This window comes from Heterodontus francisci, chromosome 41 (assembly GCF_036365525.1).
Source record: "Heterodontus francisci isolate sHetFra1 chromosome 41, sHetFra1.hap1, whole genome shotgun sequence".
In the NCBI taxonomy this organism is placed as follows: Eukaryota; Metazoa; Chordata; class Chondrichthyes; order Heterodontiformes; family Heterodontidae; genus Heterodontus; species Heterodontus francisci.
This window is the reverse complement of record NC_090411.1, coordinates 33,426,765-33,444,992: the sequence shown is the minus strand read 5'-3', so window position 1 is coordinate 33,444,992 and position 18,228 is coordinate 33,426,765. Positions and strand designations below refer to the sequence as shown.

Sequence of the window (18,228 nt, the reverse complement as noted above, 5' to 3'; positions counted from 1 at the left end):
ATCTCTGATACCCCGAGCTAACAAAAATCTAACAGGTGGAGACCATTCGGCCCCTCGCACCTGCTGCAACACTCATGGCTGACCTGTACCGCAACTCCATTTTCCCACCTTTGCTCCATATCCCTTGATTCCCTTACCCAGAAAAAATCTATCCTTCTCAGTCTTGAAAGCACCAGTTGACACCCCCCCCCCCCCCCCCCCACAACCTCTACAAATTTTTGGGGGAAGAGAGTTCCAGATTTCCCCCCCCCTCCCCTCTTTGTGTGAAGAAGTGCTTCCAGACATCACCCCTGAACGGCCTGGATCTAATTTTAAGATTCTTCGCCCTTATTCTGGGTTCACCCACCAGAGATAATAGTTTCGATCGAACCTATCGAATTAAACACCTCAATTTGATCACCACTCAAACATTTAAACTCAAGGCAATATTAAACCAAGTCTATGCAACATGGCCTGATGACTTAACCCTGTAAGCCCCCAGTGTTTAATTCATTTATCACCCAGCAACACCGCTTTAGGGAGAGACGCTTAACATTTTGGAGTTTTTTTTTTATTTCGTTCATGGGATGTGGCGTCACTGGCCAGGCCAGCATTTATTGCCCATCCCTAATTACCCTCGAGAAGGTGGTGGTGAGCTGCCTTCCTGAACCACTGCAGTCCTTGGGTGTAATCGCACTCACAGTGCTGTTGGGATGGAAGTTTCAGGATTTTGACCCAGCGACAGTGAAGGAACGGTAATATAATTCCGAGTCAGGATGGTGTGTGGCTTGGAGGGCAACTTGCAGGCGGTGATGTTCCCATGTACCTGCTGCCCTTGTTCTTCTAGGTGGTAGAGGTCGCGGGTTTGGAAGATGCTGTCGAAGGAGCCTTGGTGAGTTGCTGCAGTGCATCTTGTAGATGATACACACTGCTGCCACTGTGCGTCGGTGATGGAGGGAGTGAATGTTGAAGGTGGTGGATGGGGCCAATCAAGTGGGTGGCTTTGGACTCAGGTTCAGATGCTGAAATTACCTTGTATGACCCAATGTGTCACCCTGTCTCCTCTTATTTCTCATATTTTAAGCATTCTTCCCTTAGGAAAATGATGGAGGTTTGCTGCTTGGTCGAAAGCACTTTGGCAAAGGTCCTTGTTGAACATGAAATTCATGTGGAGAAAGAAGTCCTGGACCCACTCTTCAAACTGTCTGAGGTGAGGAAAGAAATTCCACATAACAGGGTCTGTGTGTGTGTGTAACAAGTGTACATTATAAGCCAGTGCATGTAATTTGCACAGAAAGACAGAGTGCTGTGTGGTTCCTGGCTGATTTAGTGTCTGTGGCAGGCTTCTATTTATATCAGGCTTGCTTGCAGTCATGCTCCGCAACTATTTTAATTACTCTTACTGTTTTTAAAACGATAAGTTGCACAGTCTAAAGGTGGAAGGGGAGAGGTTCCTCGTGCACTGGAATCAGAAAGTACTTCTTCATAAACTCCACTGGTCTGAGGCTGCACCAATAAATCTCAGCTTTAAGCTCCCTGTCATTTTGAAGGCGCATGTGAGGCTTGTAGTCACTTCATGCCCAGTGGCGGGACTGGTAGTCACTGCATGCCATATGGATAGGCTGTGGTCACTCCATGCCAAGTGGAGGGTCTTATGGTCATTCTGTGCCAATTGGAGGGTATGTGGTCACTCCATGCCAAGTGGTGGGGCATGTGATCACTCTGTGCCACTAATGAGCTGGCCATTGCCAGTGCAGATCACAGCAGTAACCCGCCATGCATACTCAACACGGAAAGGGGCCATGTTGGAGGATACAAATGGACCAGGGTCATGGTGAAGAAAGAGTTCTGTAAACGCACACAGCTCTCTTTAAACAGGACTGGAGGCAAGGCAGCTTCCTGCTCAGATAGAAACTGAGCCTCAGTTCTCAGGTGTCAGTGACTTGCTGGAGTGCAGTGGTGTCCTAAAGGCCGAGGAGCAGCTTGGTGTGTAAGTTGTGTAAGTCTGTGGTTAGGCAGTGTGGGTGTGACACCAGACTGTGCTTCAGGAGTGACTGCACTGATTCCCAGAGTACATTGAGTGGCTCAACAACAACTTTCATTTCTATAGCACCTTTATTGAATTATAGAATGGTTACAGAACAGAAAGAGGCAATTCAGCCAGTCATGTCTGTGCTGGCTCTCTGTAAGAGCTACTCAGCTAGGCTCAGTCCCCCACCTATTCCCCGTAGTCCTGCACATTTTTTCTCCTCAGATAATTATCCAGTTCTCTTTTGAAGGCCACGATTGAACCTGCCTCCACCACACTCTCAGGCAGTGCATTCCAGATCCTAAACACCCACTGCGTGGGAAGGTTTTTCCTCATTGTCACCATTGCTTCTTTTGCCAATCACCTTAAATGGGCGTCTTCTGGTTCTCAACTCTTCCGCCAATGGGAACAATTTCCTGATCTACCCTGTCCAGACCCTTCATGATTGGGAATGCCTCTATTAAATCTCCTCTCAACCTTCCCTTCTCTAAAGAGAACAGCCCCTGCTTCGCCAACCTATCCACATAACTGAAGTCTCTCAGACCCGGACTATTCTCATGAATCTTTTTTGTGCCCGTTCCAATGCCTTCACATCCTTCCTAAGGTTTGGTGCCCGGATTTGGACACAATACTCCAGATAAGGCTGAACCAGTGTTTAATAAGGTTTCACCAGAGCTTCCTTGCTTTTGTACTCTATGCCTCTATATATAACGGCCAGGATGCTGTGTGTCTTATTAACCGTTATCTCAACCTGCCCTGCCACCGTCAATGATTTGCACAGATATACCCACAGTCTCTCTGCTCTGCCTCCCCTTGAGAATTATATCCTTTATTTTATATTGCCTTTTCACGTTCTTCCTACCAAAATGTTTCACTTCACTCTTCTCTGCATTAAATTTCATCTTCCACGTGTCTGCCCATTCCACCAACCTATGTCCATTTGAAGTTTATCACTGTTCTCCTCACAGTTAACAATACTTGCAAATTTTGTGTCATTTGCAAATTTTGAACTTGTGCTCTGTGCACCCAAGTCTAGGTTATTAATACAGATCAAGAAAAGCAGTGGTCCAAATTTCGACCCCTGGGGAACCCCACTATACTTCAACCGTTCACCACTACTTTAACCACATAACCCTCATCAACCCTCTCTGTTACTTCATTGAAAAACTCAATCAAGTTAGTTAAACATGATTTGTCCTTAACAAATCCGTGCTGGCATTCCTTAATTAATCCATACTTGACCAAGTGACTGTTAATTTCGTCCTGGGTTATTTAGTAAAACATCCCAAGTAAAGCCTGGCTACCCAACTCGAACCCGACGAGACCCGACTACATGTGTCGGGCACAGGTCGGGTCGGGTCTATAGTCCGAGTCCAGCATTCGGGTTCAGATCGGGTCGGGCCGAACACTGCTTCCGGGAAGTCACGGGATCAGGCTTACCCATGATTCCCCACAACTCCATCTGCTGCCGGAACGGATGAACGATATCCGTGTCACGTCGGGTTGGGTTGGGTCGGGTGCGAAAAAGAATTACAGGACTTGGGCCCGTGTTGGATTCGGGTTGGCTGTAGTCGGATCGGACCCGGGTCGGGTTTCAATTTTATACCCGAGCCAGGATTTAATCCCAAGGTGCTTCACAGGAGCATTATCAAACAAAAGTTTGACACCAAGCCACATAAGGAGATATTAAGACAGATAAGGTAGGTTTTCTGGCAGCATCTTAAAGGAGGAAAAAGAGGCGGAGAGGTGGAGAGGTTTAGGGAGAGAAATTCAGTGCTTAGAGCCTGGGCAGTGAAGGCATGGGTGAAGGGATGAAAATTGGAGATGCACAAGAAGCCAGAATTGGGGGAGTGCAGAGATCTCAGAGGGTTGTGAGGCTGGAGGAGGTTATAGAGATAGGGAGGAGACGAGGCCAAGGAGCGATTTGAAAACAAGGATGAGAATTTTAAAATCAAGGCATTGCTCAGCCAGGAGCTAATGTCGGTAAGTGTGCACTGGGTGATGGGTGAACTGGACTTGGTGCGAGTTAGGAGCATAGGAATTAGGAGCAGGAGTAGGCCATTCAGCCCCTTGAGCCTGCTCCGCCATTCAACTAGATCATGGCTGATCTTCTACCTCAATGCCATTTTCCTGCACTATCTCTACATCCCCTGATATCTTTAATATCTAGAAATCTATCAATCTCTGTCTTGAATATACTTGATGACTGATCCTCTACAGCCCTCTTAGGCCAGGTAGAAGAGGTTTGGATGAGGTTAAGTTTATGGACGATGAAAGACAGGAGGGCAGTCAGGAGAGCATTGGAATAGTCAAGTCGAGAGGTAACAAATATCGACTTAGACCTTTGGCCGGTCACCGCCCCACCCACCAAACCCCCTCATGATGGGGAGGTCCTGGCTTAATTTCCTATTTATCAGGTGAGCTGCAAGATGCTGAACAGGCTTTCCTAACGCAACTGGGTGGATTGAGGCCTTAAATTTGAAATAGAGTAACAACCAGCAAGATAAAGTTGTAGAGAGTGGGGAGGGGGTCACGATTGCAGAGGGTAGGAGTCCCAGGGTGGCAGTGGTCCAGATTATATTCACGGGCCCCAGAGTTGTCAACTCCTGCATCCTCCAGGGAATAATTCAAATAATTGGAATAATTCAAGACTCACCTTTGCTGGGCCTTCCATCACCTGTGGAATATTCCAGCCTAAAATGACAATTGAGCTTCTATTGGCATCACAGGATCCCAATTCCCATATTAAAACAGGAGGGAGCTTTGGACACCTGGAAGTAGGACCACTTTCAAGATGGTGCCAGCTGCATCGCTGGTGTTAACGGGATAGGAAGGTGACCAGCCCCCACTTTTAGCCCCATTTCCATCGATTGATGAGGTCTTTGTGTGGGGAAATGAACCTACTCATTGTTAACTTCTCTCCTGACCATTATCCACTGGGCAGATAATGTTAGAAAGCACACCCCCAGACTCTTGGCAGTGCCCATTCGCCCAACAGCTGAACTCCTACACCCACAACAACAATTTGCATTTATATAGCACCTTTAGTGTAGTAAAACACCCCAAGGCGCTTCACAGGAAGTGACAAAAATTGACACTGAGACACATAGGGAGATATTTGGGCAGATGACCAAAAGCTTGGTCAAAGAGGTAGGTTTTAAGGAGCATCTTTAAGGACGGAGAGAGCCAGAGAGGATTAGGGAGGGAACTCCAGAGCTTAGGGCCCAGGCAATGAAAGGCACGGCCACCAATGGTGGAGCAGAAATTCTAGTGTGTGGTCGGCACATTTGACCATCATGTCCTCTCCAGGTGAACGGTCATCGATTCTTAGCAGTGAATTCCCACTAGGGTCCTCCAATTAATCCAGTATGATATCTTCAGGGTCTTTCCGACGCTCAATCTCCAAAGTTATGGAAGATACAATCAGGAAGAAATTCCCCTCCTCGCAGTCTAAATGCGGAATACCTGTTTGATTGAGGTGCTGGAGAAGAGCAACAACCAGGGGTCTCAATCCTCAGTAAAAGTCAGCATCGTCAGCAAGGCAGAGGAACAAACTAAACAAGCCTCTACCTGTACATTTTCAGAACTAAAGTAACGTATGTTTTTCTTTATAAACAGGAGGAACTTCCAAACATTCTGAAACACAAGAAGCAGTTGGCCAAACTAACAGTGGACTGGACAGCAGCCAAGAACCGGTAAAATAACCAGCTCATCACACATTTAATCACACACACACTGACTGAGAGACAGAGGTGAGATATACTTATACCCCATATACACGCACAGGTACACATACACACTCACTCACATTCAAACACACACTCATACACTCACATACACACTCACAATCATATACACACACACACACATGCTGACATTCATACACTCACACTCACATTCATACACACACAAACTCACACACACGCACTCCCATTCACATACTCAGATTCATACATTCACACATACACACACACTCTCACACACACGTACTCACATTCACAGACACTCACACACACACTCACATTCATACACACACAGGCTCACATTCTTTCACACACACGAATACTCACACCCTCACATTAACACACACGTTCACATTCATACACATTCATATGCTCACATTCACTCATTCACATTCATACACACGCACACACTCACATTCTCACACACACTCACACGCTCACATTTACACACACACTCACATTCATATACTCACAAACTCACATTCACACACACACACATTCATCCACACACTCACACACCCACATTTTCACACACGCTCACACACTCACATTCATACACTCATTCACATGCTCACATTCAGACACACTCATATTCACACACACACACACACATTCACACACACACCTGCTCACATTCACACACACACACTCACATTCATGCTCACACACACACACACACACACATTCATGCTCACACACACACACACATTCATGCTCACACACACACTCACATTCTTTCATACACACACTCACATTCTTTCATACACACACACACACATTGAAACACAGAGGGTGGAGGGAGCAGTTATCTTTGAATCCCTGGCATGCAGCATTATTCATATTGAGATGTAATTGAGCTTCAGTGAGGAGCTGTGTGGTATCTTGGACTGGGCCCCAAGCCTGAAGGCTGTCTCTTCATGCAGGGTCACTGTCACATTCTGTCTTCTAGGCTGGGCCAGGCAACAAAGTCGGGCAACACGGGAGCTGCTGTTCAGTCTATGACAGCTAAAGTGGACCTTCTCAAAGAAGAGGTGGAAGAGATTTGGAGAAGAGTAGAACAGTCCAAGGTACACGGGGAACATAGTGGGCGTCAAGGGTTAGGTGAACAATGTCCTTTTAGAGTTGCATCATGGGCTCATATCCAGAACACATTTGCACCTCGATCAGATCACACTCAACATCGAAACTCAAAGGAATACAAACCAAGCTTAAACCACCTGGCCTCTTAATTTAACCCTTTTAGCCCCAGTATCATTCTGGTGAATCTGCACCGCACCCCCTCCAAGGCCAATATATCCTCCCTGAGGGGTGTGGTACCCACAATTGAATGCAATATTCCAGATGGAGTTTGACCAAATCTCTATCCAATTGAAGCATCAAATCCTCTCCTTTGTGTCCAATCCCTTTGAGATAAAGGTCATTAACCTTTTTGATTACCTTTTGCACCCAAATCCCTTTGCCTCTCCCAAACTTCTAGACTCTCACCATTAAGAAAACTCTGATTTGTCTTTCTCAAATCCAAAGTGGATAACCTCACACCTCCCTATATTGAACTCTACCTTACCACTGTTTCCGCCACTCAATTAGTCTATCTAATACTGGGGCTTAAACACGATGCTTACATACTTCATCAACAAGGGGAAAAATAAAGGAAAGTGGACTCAGCATCTTCAGAATTCATGGTATTTTAGTGAAGAGCAGAATACCTAACGACCATTCATCTTATTACAGGATGAGTATGCTGCTGACCTTTATCACTTTGCCAGTAAAGAAGAGGAATACTCTAATTACTTTTTCTCAGTAAGTAATTAAACCTCAAACACAAGACAGGAGAAGCTTCGCCTCTGCACCTTGAGAGGGGACAACTGAAAGGAGGGGAGCTTATAGAGTCATATAAAATAGTCAATGGTCAACTTGGAACACTACCTCGAGGTTAACTATGACTGCAGGACAAGGAAGGGTCAAACTGGGAGAGGGGAATTTAGGACCTTTTTTAAGAAGCCTAGAACCACCAGATGGATGGTTTGTTTGGGAGGACATGAAGCTGGAAGAATGAGCCCAGATGGGCCAAATGACCTTCACCATCGTTGTAGGAATTTGGTGTTTGTACACGGGAATTTTTATTTATTTATTTTTTATTTATTTAGAGATACAGTACCGAAACAAGCCCTTCGGCCCACCGAGTCTGTGCCGACCATCAACCACCCATTTATACTAATCCTACACTAATTCCATATTCCTACCACATCCCCACCTGTTCCTATATTTCCCTACCACCTACCTATACTAGGGGCAATTTATAATGGCCAATTTACCTATCAACCTGCAAGTCTTTGGCATGTGGGAGGAAACCGGAGCACCCGGAGGAAACCCATGCAGACACAGGGAGAACTTGCAAACTCCACACAGGCAGTACCCAGAATTGAACCCGGGGCGCTGGAGCAGTGAGGCTGCGGTGCTAACCACTGCGCCACTGTGCCGTCTCAGTTGTAGTTTGTGTATCCAGAGCACTTGGCGACACAATCGGCCGATGTCACTTCCCAACTCATGGTTACAATATAAGCCAATCTTTTGTGTGAGATCTCCTCTCAGTAATGGTAAACCTTGAGTACATTGTTCAGTTCTGGTCACCGAGACACACTGGAGTCAGTGCAGAGAGGAGCCAGGAGGCTAATCCCTAGTATCAATGCTCTAAGTTTTGAGGAGATACTTGGGTTTTTCAGCTTTAAGAGGAGGTATCTCAGATGTGATCTTATAGAGAGGTATAAAAGAGTTAAATGAATACTAAGTCTAGAAGATGGGGTGGAAATTGGACCTGGTCACAAGTTTACAAGGCCCAGTTTCAGGAACCAACATGTTTCACCCCATCATTGGCGGCCGTGCCTTCAGCTGCCTGGGCCCAAGCTCTGGAATTCCCTCCCTACCTCTCTCTCCTCATTTAAGATGCTCCTTAAAACCAACCTCTTTCACCAAGTTTTTGGTTGCCTGTCCTAATATCTCCTTACGTAGCTCGGTATCAAATTTGTCTAATTACGTCTCTATAAAGCGCGTTGGAATATTTTAACTGCATTAAAGATGTTTATATGAATGCAAGTTGTTGTTATATTCCAGAGAAAGTAAATGGGTGGATTCAGAAGTATAATAGTCTTTGGATGTAATTTCATCATTTCCTTTGTTTTTGAAGTTATTGGAAGCACAAGCTGATTATCACAGAAAATCACTAAAAGCGTTGGACGCCTTACTCCCAGCACTGAAGACCAGCACCAACACATCAGGTGAGCAGCTGGAAATCTGTGTAGAAGGTATCATTTCATCTTCACACTTTCTCTCACACACCCACACACACACACCCTCACACACACCCCAACACACCCACACACACACACCCTGACGTAGCTCGGTATCAAATTTGTCTAATTATGCTTCTATAAAGCGCCTTGGAATATTTTAACTGCATTAAAGACGTTTATATGAATGCAAGTTGTTGTTATATTCCTAGCACAAAGGAAGATGGTTGTGGTTGTTGGAGGTCAATCATCTGAGCTCCAGGACATCACTGCTGGAGTTCCTCAGGGTAGTGTCCTAGGCCCAACCATCTTCAGCTTCTTCATCAATGACCTTCCTTCAATCATAAGGTCAGAAGTGGGGATGTTCGCTGATGATTGCACAATGTTCAGCACCATTCGTGACTCCTCAGATACTGAAGCAGTCTGTGTAGAAATGCAGCAAGACCTGAACAATATCCAGGCTCGGGCTGATAAGTGGCAAGTAACATTCGCGCCACACAAGTGCCAAGCAATGACCATCTCCAACAAGAGAGAATCTAACCGTCTCCCCCTGAAATTCAACGGCATTACCATCGCTGAATCCCCCACTATCAACATCCTAGGGGCTACCATTGACCAGAAACTGAACTGGAGTAGCCATATAAATACCGTGGCTACAAGAGCAGGTCAGAGGCTAGGAATCCTGAGGCGAGTAACTCACCTCCTGACTCCCCAAAGCCTGTCCACCATCTACAAGTCACTAGTCAGGAGTGTGATGGAATACTCTCCACTTGCCTGGATGGGTGCAGCTCCAATAACACTCAAGAAGCTCTACACCATCCAGGACAAAGCAGCCCGCTTGATTAGCACCCCATCTACAAACATTCACTCCCTCCACCACAGACGCACAGTGGCAGCAGTGTGTACCATCTACAAGATGCACTGCAGCAATGCACTGAGGCTCCTTAAACAGCACCTTCCAAACCCGCGACCTCTACCAACTAGAAGGACAAGGGCAGCAAATACATGGGAACACCACCACCTGCAAGTTCTCCTCCAAGTCACACACCATCCTGACTTGGAACTATATCGCCGTTCCTTCACTGTCGCGAGGTCAAAATCCTGGAACTCCCTTCCTAACAGCACTGTGGGTGTACCTACACCACATGGACTGCAGCGGTTCAAGAAGGCAGCTCACCACCACCTTCTCAAGGGCAATTAGGGATGGGCAATAAATGATGGCCTGGCCAGTGAGGCCCACATCCCATGAATGAATAAAAAAAAACCCTCACATACTCTCTCACACAAACACCCACACACACACTCTCTCTCACAATCTCACACAGACACACACCCTAACACACACTCTCACACAATCTCTCTACAAACATCTGTATCTTGGGGTGGCACAGTGGCGCAGTGGTTAGCGCCGCAGCCTCACAGCTCCAGCGACCCGGGTTCAATTCTGGGTACTGCCTGTGTGGAGTTTGCAAATTCTCCCTGTGTCTCCGTGGGTTTCCTCCGGGTGCTCCGGTTTCCTCCCACATGCCAAAGACTCGCAGGTTGATAGGTAAATTGGCCATTAGCAATTGCCCCTAGTACAGGTAGGTGGTAGGGAAATATAGGGACAGGTGGGGATGTGGTAGGAATATGGAATTAGTGTAGGATTAGTATAAATGGGTGGTTGATGGTCGGCACAGACTCGGTGGGCCGAAGGGCTTGTTTCAGTGCTGTATCTCTAAACTAAACACAGACTCTCTCTCACACACATTATTATTTCGATTCTTATGGTGCCTTAAAGTACCCAATAAGATCTTGGATATCTGATTGCCTTTCACTAGTCTATGTTGTTTCCTACAACCCCTCCTGTCCCTCACTCTCTGCCCATTCTCTGTGTGGAAAGGTGGCAGATCAGGGAATCCAACCTTTGGACGGCCGCTGGACGAGCACCTGAAAACCTGCGGACGTGAAATCGCTCTTCCCATTGAGGCGTGTGTCATGATGTTGCTGGAGAAAGGAATGACGGAAGAGGTAGGCTCCATGTGTGAACTGAGATAGAGAGAGAGAGAAGGAACTGTCTCACTCCTCCAAAGGGTCAGTGGGGTTAAAAGCTCCACCTGAGGTGCACCTGAACCATGCACACCAGGTTGATGTGAGGTTTGATCCAGTACTGAGCTGAGTTAGTGTATTATCTGCTTGGGAAGCAGTTGGGAGCTGGATAGTGGCTCCACAGTCCGGAGCTACTGAGTGGAAGACTGACTGGGTTCATGCTCTTGATCATGGAGAAGTGACTAATGATGGAAAGTCTCTATGTGTGGATCTAAGTGAGGACATAACCCAGCCTGACTGTAGCAGGAAATGGAAATATCACAGTGGCTTTGTATGAAGTGTTGTTTTCAAGTTGAGGTTAAGGCATATTATTAGGACAGTATCGAGGAAGCTTTACTCTGTATCTAACCCCCGTGCTGTACCCGTCCTGGGACAGTGTAGAGGGAGCTTTACTCTGTATCTAATCCCGTGCTGTACCTGTCCTGGGAGTTTTTGATGGGGACAGTGTAGAGGGAGCTTTACTCTGTATCTAACCCCCATGCTGTACCTGTCCTGGGACAGTGTAGAGGGAGCTTTACTCTGTATCTAATCCCGTGCTGTACCTGTCCTGGGAGTTTTTGATGGGGACAGTGTAGAGGGAACTTTACTCTGTATCTAACCCCCGTGCTGTACCTGCCCTGGGACAGTGTAGAGGGAGCTTTACTCTGTATCTAATCCCGTGCTGTACCTGTCCTGGGAGTGTTTGATGGGGACAGTGTAGAGGGAGCTTTACACTGTACCTAACCCCGTTTTTTTTTCTTCATTTTTTTAATCTAACCCCGTGCTGTACCTGTCCTGGGAGTGTTTGATGGGGGACAGTGTAGAGGGAACTTTAGTCTGTATCTAACCCCCGTGCTGTACCTGCCCTGGGACAGTGTAGAGGGAGCTTTAGAGTCGAATGGTGACTTCCCCATCACACCTAGCCGGTTCTCCTGCTTGGAGGTTATGAGTCAAATTAACGATCTGGCAAACTAAAAGGGGCTTCATTATGGAAACAACCCAGAGTATGAGCTGCTGGGTGCAAAGCAAGGAAAGAAATCGGAATCCAGTGTTTGGCATGGAGAAGACAATATAACTAAATGGTTACACTGCAGGAATTCCTCAGGGTAATGTCCTAGGCCAACCATCTTCAGCTGTTTTATCAATAACCCTCCCTCCAACATGAGGTCAGAAGTGGAGATGTTCAGTTCCATTTACAGCTCCTCAGACACTGAAGCAGTCCATGCCCAAATTCATAAGACCTGAACAACATTCAGGCATGGGCTGATTAGTGGCAGGTGCTACACAAGTGCCAGGCAAGGACCTCTCCAACAAGAGAGAATCTAACCATCTCCCCTTGGCATTCAATAGCATTACCATCACTGAATCCCCCACTATCAACATCCTGGGGGTCACCATTGACCAGAAACGGAACTGGACCAGCCATATAACTACTGTGGCTACAAGAGCAGGTCAGAGACTGGGAATTCTACAGTGAGTAACTCACCTCCTGACTCCCCAAAACCTGATCACTATCTACAAGACACAAGTCAGGAGTGTGATGGAATATTCTCCACTTGCCTGGATGAGTGCAGCTCCAACAACACTCAAGAAGCTCGACACCATCCAGGACAAAGCAGCCCGCCTGATTGGCACCACATCCATCACCATCAACATTCACTCCCTTCACCACCAATGCACAGTGGCAGCAGTGTGTACCATGTACAAGATGCACTGCAGCAATTCACCAAGGCTCCTTCGACAGTACCTTCCAAACCTGCAGCCTCTTCCACCTAGGAGAGGGCAGCAGACATGTGGGAAGTTCCCCTCCAAGCCACACACCATCCTGACTTGGAACTATATTGTTCCTTCACTGTCGCTGGGTCAAAATCCTGGAACTCCCTCCCCAACAGCACTGTGGGTGTACCTACCCCACATGGACTGCAGCGGTTTAAGGCGGTGGCTCACCACCACCTTCTCAAGGGCAATCAGGGCTGGGCAATAAATGCTGGCATTGCCAGTGACACCTACATCCCATGAATGAATCAAAAAAGAGCCATGACTCATTAATGGGAACTTGATACATCCAGCGAAGTAAACCATACCAGTCTGACAATAGTTTCTTGTCTTCTGAAGGGAAGGTCACACTTGCATGTGGGTCTCCCTATGAACAACTCATTTGAGTACTGGGAAATCCCACTCAGTTTATACTACAATGCTTGTCTGAATCTCGGTTGAATTAATGAATTTTCCACTTCTCTCTCTCAGGGACTGTTCAGATTAGCAGCTGCAGCCTCAGTACTGAAACGGTTAAAATTTGCACTGGATAGCGGTTCATTTGACCCCAACGAGTTCAACTCAGACTCACATGCCGTTGCAGGTAAGATATTTTCCAGCACAGATGATACAAGTCACTTTTATAATACGTATACAATAAGTAACTGGTAAATGCCTCTAACCCGTGCTGTATCTGTCCTGGAAGTGTTTGATGGGACAGTGTAGAGGGAGCTTTACTCTGTATCTATACTTGCGCTGTACCTGTCCTGGAAGTGTTTGATGGGGACAGTGTAGAGAGAGCTTTACCCTGTATCTATACTTGCGCTGTACCTGTCCTGGGAGTGTTTGATGGGGACAGTGTAGAGGGAGCTTTATTCTGTATGTAACCCCTTTTTTTTTATAATAAGGTGGCCTTTATACCCCAGGCCCCCTTTATATACATTTAAATAAATAACTTTATTAAAAAGATGAATAAAACCCGTGCTGTACCTGCCCTGGGAGTGTTTGATGGGAAAGTGTAGAGGGAGCTTTACTCTGTATCTAAGCTCGTGCTGTACCTGCCCTGGGAATGTTTGACGCTGGAACCCACTCTGTTCCAATATGTACTCTGAAATCATTGCTTAAATTCATATGCTAATCCCTGATGCTATTTGCATTCTGCAGGAGAAATATCTCTCAATTTGATTAGCAGAACAAAATTGTTAAAAATCTTGGTTTTCATCGCAAGTAGTGAGAAAAGCTACAAAAGTAATGCCTGCATTTCATCATAGCACCACAAGCACACAGTTCAGTAACATTCCTCTAACAAATTTGATATATTGCATCATCAAAAGATGATGTTAACGTCCCTTTCAAGTTGCCTCGAGAGCAAGTAACTGGTAGGAACGAGCAATAAATGATGGGCTTGCCAGCAACACCTACAAACCAAGAATTCATTTTAAAAGTTAAGGTTGATTAAAAAGTCACGGTCAAGACTTTTCAATAAGGATACTAGCCCTTTGAAACCAGAATGAGTTGCTTGTTGTTAAAGATGATACGAACTACAGCAGAAATAATCTTCCTTCACTCTCCATAATAGGTGCACTGAAGTCCTACCTGCGTGAATTACCTCAGCCCCTCATGACATTTGACCTTTATGATGAGTGGTTCCAAGCTGCCAGGTACGTGATGGCATGTTTGTTAGTTTTGTTGCCTGTGGTGATATGGTACCTTTGGAGATGCTTTCACTCCCTTCCCCAATCCTCACCAAGTGCCCCAGGTATAGAGGTCAGACCAGTGCTCTGTACCCTGCTACTGTCACCAGCCACAGGCAGTACTTGAGGCTGAGTGCTGATCAGCTCGACCATGTCTTACATGTCTGACCCATCGGGAATCACCTGCGCTCAGCTTGCAGATGACAGGAAAATACCATCGCCATTGCAAAATGGCCCCTCAGTGGGTCCTTAATTGTACTAATTGTCTGCCTACCTCCCAGGTTCCAAGTCCGCGCCTCAGAAATCCCCCCCCCCCCCCCCACTATTTTCCTGACATTCCTGCCTCCAAACCTACCTCCACAAGGTGGTAAAATTCCAGCCCACCGTGTCCACTCTAGCAAAACTTTTCTCTTTTCACGAGAAATGAGTCTCAGCCTCTCCTGATAGGTATACCCATGCATTTCTGGTATCATCTTTTTTTGCACCTTTTATCTTATTTGTGTCTGTATCTTTTTTATAATCTGGCGACCAGAATTGTACACGTTACTTCAGGTGCGGTCTAACCAAGGTTCGATACAAGTTTAGCATAACTCCTTTACTTTTCAATTCTATCCATCTAGAAATAAACCCTAGTGCTTGGTTTGCTTTTTTATGGCCTTGCTAACTTGTTTCGGAGAATGTGTTACTATTCACTGAGTTTCCCAAGGAATATGCTAATATTCAAATAGAATCTAGGGGATCAGTCAATAGACAGAGGGGGTTCCCCCCCCCCCCCCCCACCCCCAAGAATGTACCATTATTCAAAGGGGGGGGAAGGTTTGCAGGGACCATTTTTTTTCAGCGAGGGAGTAGTACTTCTGATGCAGAACGTTCTGGAAAATGTCGTCCCCTGATCACGAAACTTATTGTTGACTCTGTTTCTTTGAGCAGTGAGAAGGATCTTCCCAAGAAGGTGGAGAGCCTGCGAGAAGTTTGCGCTAAACTGCCTCCAGAATCCTACAATAACTTACGGTAACGTCTCACACACACAGACAGATGAACCTCTCCTGAGGGTGGGGCTGGGGAGAGATGAGTTTCCGACGGCTCCTATTATAATTACGGGGTGTACAGAGAGGCCTAGGTCCCCAGCCTAAACCTTGGCTTGCGCACAGAGTGTACAACAACAACTTGCATTTATATAGCGCATATAAGGAGGCCCAAAAGAAGAAAGAAAGAAAGGTAGTTAAATGTCCCAAGGTGCTTCACAGGTGCGTTATCAATGTGGCACCGAACCACATAAGGAGACATTAGGACAGTGACCAAACTATTGGTCACAAGAGGTAGGTTTTAAGGAGCGTCTTAAACGAGGTGGAGAGAGGCGAAGAGGGCAACTTATACCTGCAAATGGGGGTGGAACCCGGGCCAAATGCTAAGACTCTCACTCCGCACCGCTATGCGGTAATTCCCTTCAAGTGCTTGTGTTAGGGATCAGCACCAGGTTGGACTGTGATGCCTCAATCAGTTAAATAGGGTGATAGCACTCACCGCTTGACGTTCACACATGGAGAATGGCCAGTTGGATGGCATGCTGGGAAAAGTTTCAGCTGGGGAAAAAAAAAAGGAAAATAAGTCTTTTGTGTTTTCTTAAACCAGGTATCTCATTAAGTTCTTGGCGAAGTTGGCAGAATATCAGGAAGTGAACAAAATGAGTCCCAGTAACATTGCCATCGTGCTGGGACCAAATCTCCTCTGGCCCAGGAATGAAGGGTAGGTTAAAGGTCAGGTGAAAGTTCAGTTAACATCATGGTAACTTTATCTTTGCATTTGGCCGTTTATTGCAGGAAGCTCAAGAAAGTTATTTTCAATAGAGAGATGGTCATTTTGTCCTTCTTCCTCAGACTTGTAATCAGGAAGTCATTCCTTATCACTTCCGGCTGAATGTGTTAATGATGCCCTTCCCAACATTTCTGATTCTTTTTAAAAAAATAATTTGTAACGTTGTTCTTTTATGCTGTCTAGAACCTTCCACCAAATGGAAACACACAATTGGCAGCACAACCTCAACCCTCCAGATTTTAGGGCCATTTGATGCCAGTCTAGGAAAGTTTTGCTGCTCCAGTGGCCAAACAACATTTTCCTGCTTGTGTCCTTGTTTCATGTTCTTGTGACAATAGATATGAGACCCAAAAGCAAACAACAGAGAACAAAATGCGCCTTCTATGTGTCAGCTACGGCTGAGTGGGTAGCGCTTGCCTCTGAGTTAATTTGAGCCCCACTCCAGAGACTTGAGTGTAAAATCCAGGATGACACTCCCGGAGCAGGACTGAGCGAGCGAGATGCCATCATTAAAAAGAGACTTTAAGCTGAGTTGAACCATCTGCCCTTTTGGGTGGGATGTAAAAGATCCCATGGCACTATTTCGAAGAAGAGCAGGGGAGTTCTCCCCAGTGTCCTGGGGCCAATATTTATCCCTCAACCAGCATTACTAAAAATGATTACCTGGTCATTATCACAATGCTGTTTGTGGGAGCTTGCTGTGCGCAGAATGGCTGCTGCGGCTCCTACATTACAACAGTCACTGACTGTGATGCGCTTCGGATGTTGGGAAAGGTGTCGGTCCCTTCTTGTGGAGAATATAGGCACGCTTCTGTTAAAAAAAAAAGTCCAAACATGCCAACAATTCTGCAGTATGATGATCACAAACTTTAAAACTGACCCTTGCCTTCTCGTCCTGTTACAGGAAAGTGTCACTGACGGACATGGCATCAGCATCTTCAGTCCAAGTCGTGTCGGTTATGGAACCCATCATACAAAACGCAGACAGCATCTTCCCAGAAGGTAGGGCCTTTCTCGTAATCCCTTCAGGTTGGCCTTGTGATTTACCCCTCACTTCCCCTCGCAACCTCAGCTTATTCCATCCTCCCCGCTCTGGGGCAATATTACTTCAGCCTTACAGCATTGAAGGAGGCCATTCGGCCCTCTGAGTCCATGCTGGCTCTCCACAGAGAAATCCACTCAGTCCCACTCGATCCCCGTAGCCCTGCAAGTTTAATTCCCTCAAATACCCATAAATATTCCTTTTGAAATCATTGATCGTCTCCACTTCCATCACCCTCGTGGGCAGCGAGTTCCAAGTCACTACCACCCGCTGCATAAAAGAGTTCTTCCCCACATTCCCCCGGCATCTCTTGCCCAAAACCTTCAATCTGTGTCCCCGAGTCCTTGTATCATTAGTTAATGGGAACAGTTTTTCCTTGTCTAACTTATCTAAGCCTGTCATAATCTTGTACATCTTCCCCGCTTTCTTGAGGGCGGCATGGACGGACCAGATGATCAGCGCCAGATGTGACCAACGGGCCGAGGGCCAGCTGAACTGTATTACGGCAACCCCTGCATGCCACGAGGAAGTCCCGGAGTTCCGCAGTGGGGATGAGAGGAGACTTGGTGGGAGGCACGAGGGTCACAACTGCCAGCGGCCGACACACCCACGACACACTGTGGGGTGGATGTCCCGGCCGCGCCAGCTGCTCCCGGCTCCGTCACGATCCCACCCCCAGGACCAATGGCGGAGGAGTCCTCTCTGGGTTCTAGGATGGAACTGGAGCCTGTGGGCACCAGCGGTTCAGGACCTCCCTCCACCTCCTCCCCGGGCCAATGAGTGGTCCAGGGCAGATGGAAGTTCCCGACTCTGGAAA

The 18,228-nt window shown here is 46.6% G+C and overlaps 1 protein-coding gene across 2 annotated transcripts in view; it reads left to right on the top strand.

Annotated features, from left to right (window-relative positions):
• The window catches only part of LOC137353459 (SH3 domain-binding protein 1-like), a 104,584-nt gene that overhangs the window by 22,864 nt on the left and 63,492 nt on the right, over nt 1–18,228 (top strand). Inside the window, exons 5-15 of one of the 2 annotated variants that reach the window (XM_068019766.1) lie at nt 1,078–1,189; nt 5,627–5,703; nt 6,701–6,818; nt 7,483–7,551; nt 8,936–9,026; nt 10,921–11,048; nt 13,353–13,464; nt 14,440–14,521; nt 15,485–15,565; nt 16,187–16,300; nt 17,274–17,371. In XM_068019766.1, coding sequence (XP_067875867.1) covers nt 1,078–1,189; nt 5,627–5,703; nt 6,701–6,818; nt 7,483–7,551; nt 8,936–9,026; nt 10,921–11,048; nt 13,353–13,464; nt 14,440–14,521; nt 15,485–15,565; nt 16,187–16,300; nt 17,274–17,371 — 1,082 coding nt within the window. The remainder of the gene's footprint in view (nt 1–1,077; nt 1,190–5,626; nt 5,704–6,700; nt 6,819–7,482; nt 7,552–8,935; nt 9,027–10,920; nt 11,049–13,352; nt 13,465–14,439; nt 14,522–15,484; nt 15,566–16,186; nt 16,301–17,273; nt 17,372–18,228) is intronic. The other variant, XM_068019767.1, reaches the window with a different exon arrangement.